The sequence below is a fragment of the Quercus suber genome, unplaced genomic scaffold, assembly GCF_002906115.3.
Source record: "Quercus suber isolate HL8 unplaced genomic scaffold, Cork oak 2.0 scaffold_10, whole genome shotgun sequence".
Lineage (NCBI taxonomy): Eukaryota > Viridiplantae > Streptophyta > Magnoliopsida > Fagales > Fagaceae > Quercus > Quercus suber.
The window spans coordinates 2,447,463-2,457,967 of record NW_027069476.1 but is presented as its reverse complement, the minus strand read 5'-3'; the positions used below and the strand labels follow the sequence as shown (position 1 = coordinate 2,457,967).

General features: G+C 37.3%; 3 protein-coding genes across 3 annotated transcripts in view; 1 reads left to right on the top strand and 2 right to left on the bottom strand.

Moving 5' to 3' along the window:
* Nucleotides 1–362: 362 nt before the first annotated feature.
* On the top strand, nucleotides 363–1,745 carry LOC111995988 (receptor-like protein 41). The gene has a single exon (XM_024027931.1). It carries the CDS (start codon nucleotides 363–365, stop codon nucleotides 1,743–1,745), a length of 1,383 nt encoding a protein of 460 aa, XP_023883699.1.
* Nucleotides 1,746–5,386: 3,641 nt separating this feature from the next.
* On the bottom strand, nucleotides 5,387–5,767 carry LOC136069564 (uncharacterized). Its single transcript, XM_065778263.1, has one exon. The coding sequence runs from the start codon at nucleotides 5,765–5,767 to the stop codon at nucleotides 5,387–5,389; it is 381 nt and encodes a 126-aa protein (XP_065634335.1).
* A 66-nt stretch (nucleotides 5,768–5,833) lies between these two features.
* LOC111995996 (uncharacterized) overlaps nucleotides 5,834–10,505 on the bottom strand; it is an 8,614-nt gene continuing 3,942 nt past the window's right edge. Inside the window, exon 2 of the mRNA XM_065778261.1 lies at nucleotides 5,834–6,129. Coding sequence (XP_065634333.1) covers nucleotides 5,834–6,129 — 296 coding nt within the window. The remainder of the gene's footprint in view (nucleotides 6,130–10,505) is intronic.

The window sequence follows — 10,505 nt, the reverse complement described above, 5'->3', positions numbered from 1 at the left end:
ACAATAAATTGTGTGGTCCAATTCCAACATCTATTTCCAACCTTTTGAATCTTCAATTTTTAGAATTGTCTGACAATAACTAGAGAGGCACAATAGAATTTGACTTGTTTCGAAAGCTCAATAACCTCTCCCACCTCGGTTTATCTTATAACAATCTTTCATTGGTTATTGATCCTAGTACCAATTCTACCTTTCAAAAATTTAAGTCATTAGAACTGGGTTCTTGTAATTTAAGTGACTTCCCAAAGTTCCTTCGAAACCAAGATCAGTTGGAAGTTTTGGACCTTTCTCAAAACAACATTCATGGCCAAATACCAAAATGGATCTCTAACTTGAGTATAGACACTCTCTTGATTTTATGCATGTCAGAAAACTCACTCACAGGTTTTGATCAAACCCCAAATGCTTTCCCTTGGCGTAGTCTACAAATTTTGTACCTTGCAAACAACAAGCTTCAAGGGGCACTTCCAATTCCAGCTCCATCCATTGTTTATTATTCTGTCTCTAAAAACATGCTTACTGGAGACATCTCTCAAATGATTTGTGAACTTAGTTCTCTTTCTTATCTTGATTTTTCATACAACAACTTGAGTGGCTTCCTTCCCCATTGTTTAGGAGACTTGAGAAACCTTTCCGTTCTTAATCTCCAATACAACAACTTTCATGGCAGCATTCCTCAAATATTCATGGAAGGATGCAAATTGCGGATGATCAAATTGAGTCAAAATCATTTTGAGGGGCCTTTACCAAGGTCATTGGCTAATTGTACAACATTGGAATTTCTTGATATTGGAAACAATCATATAATTGATTTTTTCCCCTCTTGGTTGGGCATTCTTCCAAAGTTAAGGGTTCTCATTTTGCAGTCAAATGGATTATATGGTTTTATTGGAAAACCTGAAATAATTTCAAGATTCCCAAAATTACAAGTAATTGATGTCTCAAACAATAATATTAGTGGTAAGTTTCCATCTGAATACTTCCAAATTTGGAAATCCATGCAAAGCTTTGATGAAGGTCATTTAATGTATATGCAAGCATATAGTCAGATGCAAAAAATTCCAAGCAGTGGTTGGATAATGCCGTCATATGCCTACTCAATGACATTGACAAACAAAGGCATAAAAACAGAATATTCAAGAATCCAAGATTTCTTTGTGGCCATCGATCTATCAGGCAACAAGTTTGAAGGAGAAATTCCAAAAATATTGGGAAATCTAAAAGCGCTTCACATGCTTAACCTTTCCAACAATATTCTTACTGGTTTTATCCCATCGTCATTGGCAGCCTTAACAAACCTGGAATCATTGGATCTTTCTCAAAATATGCTAGTTGGAGAGATTCCTCCACAACTAGTGGAGCTCACCTTCCTTGCTTTCTTGAATGTGTCTCATAATAATCTTACAAGGCCTATACCACAAGGGAAACAATTTCTCACATTTCAAAACAGTTCATTTGATGGAAATGTAGAATTGTGTGGAAGCCCACTGTCCAAAAGATGTGCCAATTCGAAGGACCCACCAACTCCACCTTCAAATTTTGAAGCAAACCAAGGATCAAAGTTTCCATTTGAGTTTGGCTGGAAGGTAGTTGCTATGGGATATGGATTTGGATTTATAGTTGGTGTTTTTGTTGGACAAATTATAATCACAAGGAAGAGCAGTTGGATTATAGTCTTTTGCAATTGGCCATCCAGCAGGAAGGGTGAAGTGGAGGAGACGTCAAAAATAAATTTAGTTGGGTAAGAATTTTCCCTTATAAATAAACCCATGCATATGGTGCTTCCATTACTAGTGTTTTCATTTTACTTCAAGAGTTTAGGAGGGGTATTTGATAATTTATCATACTAGATAACGTTTTGTGTGTGTTTGTGTGTGTGTGTGTGAGAAGCCGCATTTATTGTCTACTCAATGTAATACGTTTTTGTGGTGCTTTTCTTACTGCACCTTTTCCTTTGGTGATCTTGGTTTTGTCATAAACGATAAAATGGTGTTGTATAACGTATTTTAAATTTAAAAACTTGAGGAAAAATATACAGTCTTTCTAAATCTTTAAATTTAATAAGTTTCATGTATAACGGTTTTAGGCGTGTTAATGATGAACTAGGCCTATTAATTCCAATCTAAGTAAATTGGGTGGATTGTGTGCCATGTTAATAAAATTAAGGTATCGACCCTGTCAGTGACGAAACTAGAAATTTGGCTTTAAGGGGGGAAGGGGATGCCTTGGCAAAACCAACACTTTTACTTGAGATCAACCGCCTCTTTCTATTGCGTGACTTCAAAGCTTTGTTAAAAATCTTGAATTTGATTATGTATTGGACATTTAGCTTCATCACATCACATATTTTACATATTCAGGAGTTGGAGTTTGATTTTAATGTGAGTTTGATTTTTTTTTATTCTTTTTTCATTTTGAATTGTAATTTTGTTGATTTTTATTAATTTTTAGGATATGTTTTTTTTTTTTTTTATGTTTTGTACCGTAGGGTGGAAAATATTGGGTTTGAGAAAGTTTGTTTAAAACTTAAAAAATAATTTCAAAATTCTATATACTTTTTAATGATATACAAATTGTTCTAAATAATTAGGCAAATTACAACTTTACCCACATTAAGTTTGATCGAAATTTAAGTTGTCTACTTGTGGTTTGAAATCCCATGATGCAAATGTTCTACCAGATTTTTTTTTTTTTTTATTATCTTATTTGAACTTGTATTTTTATATTTTTAGTGTTTTTGAAAGAGAGAGACATAAAAGTTGAACAAAATTGCATATTTAACCCAATTTTTAATAGAGATAGGTTACAGAAATCTAATTGAGCTAAGTTCAGGTGGGTAAAGTGTCAAATTTCAAACCACAGGTAGGCAACTTAAATTTCGATCAAACCACTTGTAGGTAGGTAGTAATTTTCCCTTAAATAATTATTAAAAAATTAATATTTTCACAAACTTACCTTTTGAAATTTTGAGAAAAATTGTACTATTTTCATTTTGGTACGTTAGAAATTTTATTTATTTAAGACTCTCCTTTACATAGTGCATGTTAGCAACTAATTTCTTATAGCAGCAGAGGAACCTATTCCAGTCTTGATTGTACATCCATGTAGCTGTTTCCTAATTGAAACATACTTCTCGCCTGAACTAAAGCCAAATAATTGTTGCAAGAGAAAACTCATCCAAGACAATAGTCATTTGATTAAACCATTCCAAGGCTTATTCCTCTAACTCAAAATATGCAAATCCACTGATTAAATAAGTCTACGAATCTGCATTGTGTTCTGTTAAGCTATCAACAAGACTACTACTAGCTAGAACATCAAGAGTAGTTCCATTTGAACAATCCAATCATGCGAATTAATACCCCCATTCAAGATCATATATATTCGATACTGTATTGTATTCAATTGCATAGGTCATGGAATTCAGTCTAACACCTTGATTCCACATCTCAACAAAAGTACTAAGACTCTGAACCCAAAAGTCATGTTGAAAGAAGATCGATAACGATAATATTGTGTTCCAAGATGCCCAATCACGTTCAAGCATCTAGTTAAACATTTCAAAAGTCATTCCCACCCAATATAATTCGGAGCATCCATAGATCATACTGTTCCTAACAAAATGAATTTGGATTTGGGATCCTCAAATACACTATCCTAGCATAACTCACTTTTCCCAACTTATATTGTAACTAGAAAATATAGTTATATAATCTTCTCTATCTTAGATTGAATCTAAGATCAAATCCTTGTATAAAACTTTCCAACAAATAAGTGGGTCTACATAAAGCATCACAAGTAATTTTAGAGACAATCATTACCTTCTAATGAAACTTATTTCTATACTGTTAAAGGTAATTGAGCATTAAAATTACATTATTCCTTAGATGGTGACATGAACTAATATTTTGTAACATATACATTATGATTAATTTAGATGGGTAGTCTAGACTCTAAAGCAAGGGAGTCAATACCGTACCGGAGGCTATATCGATTTGCCCAGCGGTACGATATATTTCGGATACCGGTCAATACCGGTGTACCGTTTCGGGTTTACCGCTATTTTTTATATTTATAAATAAATATATACATGTATGTGTGTGTGTGTATATTATAATAAATATAAAAGTTTACCATAAAACATTTCCTCAATTCAAAACTAATTATTCATGGTTTTAGACTTTAGTATCAATTAAAAGAAAAAAAAACACACACACACACACACAATATAAAAAATAGAAAGTTTAAAAGTTACCATTGCATACTAAGAAAACAAATAATACTAATAAGTTAATAGAAATAAGTTACCATTCTATCCTAACAAAAATTAAAAAACTTAAAAAAAAATAAATAAATAAATAAATAAATAAATAAATAAAAAAACTTTTTTCTGTACCGGCCGGTATTACCCGAAATTGACCGGTATGGCCGGTACGGCCGGTACTGGTACGGTATCGACTTCCTTGCTCTAAAGAACCAAATTTTAAGGGTGGAAACTTATGGATTTTAAATCTATGAGTAGATGAAACCCATATAATCAGCCTAAAGCCCATCGAAGTCCACATACTGCAAGTATAACCCACACATTTGAAATAGCCATCCAAAATTAATTCAATATGGGTCCATAATAAGCCCAATAACATCAGCTTCAAAGCCCATCCATATGGACAATAAAGTCCAAAAGCCATTCGATGGAATCAACCAATTGAAGCCCACAAAAGATTAGCAACAGCCTATGAAAGCCCACAGCTGTAACAAATATCAAGCTTTTTAGTTCAAGCATTTCCTTCCATCACTAGTGAACCATGCTCACCGATGAGAGAAACAAGAGCCAGATAAAGGGAAATAGAAGAGCAAAGGGTTGAAGGGCAAAATGGATGTTTCGTGTCAACTTGGGCCCACCCAAAATTTGACAAAATGAGCTTGGAGCACTAAGACCAATGGGTCTACAGTTTGATGGCATGTGAAAGTAAAAGAACCTAAAAATGGAAAAAAGGAATTCCAATATGCTCAAAACAATGTAATTTTGTTTGTATGAAAATTACATTATTTTAAGCTTTTAAGTGACATTTAATGGAATCAAAACACCATATAACATCAGAATCCATAATTAAATTTATTTTAAAATGCAAATCAATATGGTCCATTATTGAGGGGGTGCAATCTACAATTTTAATAAATAAAATATCAATATCCCCTCAAGCTTACTAGTGTCGTATGCCAGTGTCCAGTGGGTCAGTAAAAGCAAAGCTTAAATTAGAGCCCCACAGTTACATTATAAATCATCAATCCAGATGATGGGTCTTCCTTAAAGACCCACACTCAACAAATAACAGTTAAAAGTTGCAACCACCCTGAAAAGAATCACCTCTCATTATTCTAAACTTTAACTCTGTGGCATTGCAGAACTTGTATTCCCATATCTTTGCATAACTCTTCTTGTTGCAAGAGCTGCAGCCTCACTTGCACGCAATGACCCGGTAGCCATGATTGCAGCAAATTCATTGCAGATCTCCTCCTGCACCTTGCTCCGAGCATTCCCGAGAGGGTCTCCTCCAACCCCATTGACTACTAATTTCTGTTGTTCTCCTGCAGGCTTGACAGCAGCTGGGACTGCATTTTTCGTTGTCTTTGGATCCTCAGACTTGGTTGGTGCTTCAGATTTTGCAGCGGTCACGGGTTGCAAAGGCTGGGCCATTGAAGGTCTAAATTGTGGAACTTGAGGGACAGCACCAGCTTTCAATGTTGTCTCCAGATTTTGTATCATGGGCACTGCAACACAAATTTCAGATAATGCCGCACGTCACACAACAGAGTCCCAATAACTGACCAATTATACAAACATGATTGCAGCAAATTCATTGCAGATCTCCTCCTGCACCTTGCTCCGAGCATTCCCGAGAGGGTCTCCTCCAACCCCATTGACTACTAATTTCTGTTGTTCTCCTGCAGGCTTGACAGCAGCTGGGACTGCATTTTTCGTTGTCTTTGGATCCTCAGACTTGGTTGGTGCTTCAGATTTTGCAGCGGTCACGGGTTGCAAAGGCTGGGCCATTGAAGGTCTAAATTGTGGAACTTGAGGGACAGCACCAGCTTTCAATGTTGTCTCCAGATTTTGTATCATGGGCACTGCAACACAAATTTCAGATAATGCCGCACGTCACACAACAGAGTCCCAATAACTGACCAATTATACAATAACTTATTTTCCTCAAATTTTGGAAATGCAATATATATCTCTTTATCTGCAAACTTAGATTTTGAGATCCACTCATGTTCCACAATATCATTCCCTAAATTCTCAATGCCTATTATACACCCAGCAAACCAATTAAGCTAAATAATAAAGTTAGGGACACAACAAAATTCACTAATATTTCCCATTCCTAAATCTGCCTACCACCTCACATATTGGATGCTGATTGAGATGTACCCATGTGTGAGGCAGTTGGCTAATTTGGGAATGTAGTAAAATTGTAGTGAATTTTTGTTGCGTCTTTAGAAGGACTCAAAGCTAAAACTCCTATCCACCCTACATGCAGAAGAGGAAGGCAGATGGACATTTTTTTTTAATATTCAAAATCTCTTTTATGGAATTTAGAAGTTATCCACCCAGAAAGAAACAAAACCACCATATGGTTGGTTAGATCTAGAGCTTTTGCAATAAAGAGTTTTAACTGAAAAACTCCTTAAAATTGGTGTTTGATAATAAAGTGCTTTAAAGACACTTGTTTGGTAACCAAATTGATAAAGAGGTTTTAAAGTGAGAAATGATAAAAGAAGACATTGTACAATTTATAATTATTTGACATAATTTATTTTATAAATTCTTATTTTCATATTTAAAATCCAAATAATTCAATTAATAGCCAATTTTTATTATATTATAATAATTACTTTTATATTTTAGCATGTCCTTGGCATTTTCATGCGATTTACTTATTATTTCTCCTCTTTTTCCTCTTCCTTTAATCCTTTTCTTTCCTTGTTCTCTTCTTTTCATTTTCTCCTTTTTTCTTTTTTGTGAAATATTATCATTTTGTCTACTTTCTTTCTTCCCTATTTTTGCTTTTGTTCCTTCTTCTCTACTTTTGTTCTCCACTACCCAGCCCCTCTCACTTCTTCATGGACCACACATGATGCAGGAGGCAATGGGAAGATAGATTTATTATATTTAATATTTGATTTCATGTATCAAGGGCAATTTTGTAATTCGCAATATTCTAGAATGAGCTGTACTAACAGTCCATTAGATCTTCTTTTGGGTTTTATTTAAGTTTGGTTATTTAGTTGGGCTTAAAAGTAAAAGCCTAAGGAGTCCAAGTCCAAGTCTTGTTAGGGTTTTAAGAAATCCATTCAACTAGGAATAGGTATTAGACTTCTATTTATAGGGTTGTAATGCCTTCTATTGAGAGGATTAATATTTTCAGAATTTAAGAGCTATGATGTTTTCTTTATGGTTTGTGTGATGCAGCTTAGGAAGTCTAGGTGCGATGCATAGAATTTATCTTCTTCTTTTCTTTTCTTTTCTTTTTTTTAGTATTCAAGGTTGCTGTTCACAGCAACCCAAATCTTGGTTTTCACCTTGTTTCATCCCCAAACCCTACTATTCCCTTTCCCCTTTGAAAACCCTATAATCTCTATCATTTTCTAGCCTATTCCCCACCAAAACCTAGCCCTAATTCCTCAAAACTGAAGCTATACCAGATCTCCAAGAGCTCTAAATCAGGTTTTGTTTGTTCCCCCTTGCCCTACGACAACACATCACTTGCTTCCAGATTCATCACATATTATCCCAACCAAAACCCTTTTCATTTCCAAACCTACTGAAAATCTCAATTTCCCACCTTAGATTAGGATCCAATTCTAATGGAGCAAAAAAATAATCATTAGAATTTGGGATTCCAAAATTCTCTACCAGCTAAAAGATAAAATTATGGAGCCCTCCCTATCAAAATCCTGAAGTCCCCATCACCAGTGTCTTATTTCGCATCGATATCATGCATGACACAATGAATAGGACCCACAAGTTCAAGACCAATGGGTACTTGCTACCCAAGGGCTCATCTCCTTCTACCCGGACAGTAAGAGCAGGGGCAGCTATTATAGGGTGGGTGATGCCCTGGTTTGCATGATTGGACCTGGGACTGAGGTGCTGGGGGCTGGGTTGTAACTCCCTCGGTATTTTCTTGGAACCACCTTCGAGTAGGTCAAGACTGAGATGGTCCTTGTGCTGCCCTTAAACCACGGCGTTGGGTCAATCTTAGACTGAAGATCGCTTCGTAAGTGAGGATCCCCTAGGTCACGGGGGATCTCGGGCTGATCAGCTAGTCAAATACACTATACTCGTCCTCGGAGGAGCTCATTCACCACCTCCCTTGCTTTCTTAGGCGGTCCTTTCTCGGCCACCGTTACTTGCTGGGATGAAGAGGGACCTGATAGCGGAATACCTTCAGGTATGTAAGACCCCCCAGTAAAGAGAAACCGCTCTCCACCACGGTAATCTGTGTAAGCCGAGGATCACGAGCTCTAATTACGTGCTGCGGAACAGGGAATGACGTTTGAGCTGGTCACACCCGAGGATTTATGAGTAGCTCTACTTGGTTGTCAGATTCGTTCAAGAAAAGTTCCACCTGAGAACGGTCTCCAAATCCGCTTTGTTGACCAGGTGGAAGTGACGTGCGAAGGCGTGTGGATCTGTGAAAAGAAAAGTGAAATTCTTATGATTAGTCAACCAAGTTGAGTATATAGGTATAAAACGCAAAGGCACTGAAACCTAAATTATCTTGTACTTCGGACGCCCTACCTGGCTTCCCCTCTACGGTGGGCAATGAAACCGTCGTGCCATTCTCCCGACACTATGAGGAAATCTTGGTTCAACCCCTTATTGGAGTCAGGAAGACACTGGATAAGACGAACCCTATCGTCCTTGTCTTCATATAATACGTCTTACCCGTCAGGTGATGAAGGTTATAACACCAATTCACATCATGGTGAGTCAGTCTCAGCTCCATTTTCTCATTCAGGGTATCTACACACCCTAGTATCCTAAACACATTCACTGCACACTGAGTGGGAGACAGGCGGAAATGCCTGAGGTAATTGAGGGTCACCGGCCTCATAGGGATTCTCATCCCTCCTTCTACAAAAGCAACTATTGGAATTACGACCTCACCCTCTCTCCTCTTAAGTACCACTCTCCCTCTTCGCAGTATTTCAAGTTCACATTACCGGGTATTCCATAGTCAGCAATGAATTTGTTCATCATTTCTCGACTCAACCAACTCCTTAAACTTACCCATTCCCCAAAGATAACTAAAAGCTCTAAAAAAGAAAAAGAAGAGTGAAATCAAGGAAATTTGGGTCACTAGAAAAGGAAAACTTACAGAGGTATGACGATACTCTTCAGCTAATGTGCCAGTCGAATCAAGTTCAAACTATGCATCAATAATGATAATCGCGAAAATGATGAAACCAGGCAAGTCAAAACAGGTATTTATACTCTCCTTAATTTCCCAAATGAAACCGCTTTCTCATAAAGGCAGGAGATCATGCCGTTGAAAGTGGGAAACGTGGTGCCGTCAAAAATTTAATGTGGGCACCCATTAATTCTCGAAACGCTAAAAACGCGCATCGGGCAGTCAAGAAGCCGCCAGCATCAGTATAAACTAAAGTGAGGCCATTCATCCAGTGGATCCGCATGTATCAAAACCCTCCTCCCCGTTCGAGGAACGTGCAGCAGAGTTTTGAGGGGCTATTGTGGGTCCGTGGGCCTGATAGCCTCGTCCATCATATAGCAGGCCAAGGCCCATGCCGAGAAGCGCAAGCTATTTCTGAAGAGAATGGGGGAAGCCTATTCTCTTGAATCCACGCCGAGGATACCTTGTCCTCGGCTGACAAGGTGATTTCAGGGAGGGGCTAACCCCAAAGTAAGCTGTCACTCTCGCATTAATGCACTCAACTAACCCTCCTGGCCGCATTTAATGGAGAGGTAACCCCTTGGCAGGATAACGTTGGTCAGAGTGAGCCACTTGAGTATCGATAAAGCTTCTGATGGGATGGACGACCAGAAAAAAGGCGAATAGACAACCAACAGATGGAAGCAAAAGATAGGAAGATGAAAACTATAAAAGAAGAGCTAGTAAAGCCAAAAAAAAGGGGGAGAAAGAAAGGCCTCCTCGGCCACAGGCCGAGGAGCATTCCCTCATTTGTAAGAAAACACTTAGCCATTTTTAAAGATAAGTTTGGGCATGGTGATCAACGGCCAGCACCTAAGCCTGTCAGCCCACTCTCTATAAATGTATTGTTTGGGCTTGTTGGGCTGAAAACCCAACACTCAATTCAAATTGAGTCCTTACAGTAACATTTTTCAATTAGGATTTTTAATTATTTATATTATTTTTCCTTTCTTTCATTTCGCTTTCATCCATACGTTTCATTTCTTTTTTTCTTTTTCTTTTTTCTTGTTTTCTCCTCCACACGCATGTCCACTATCTCTATTCCCC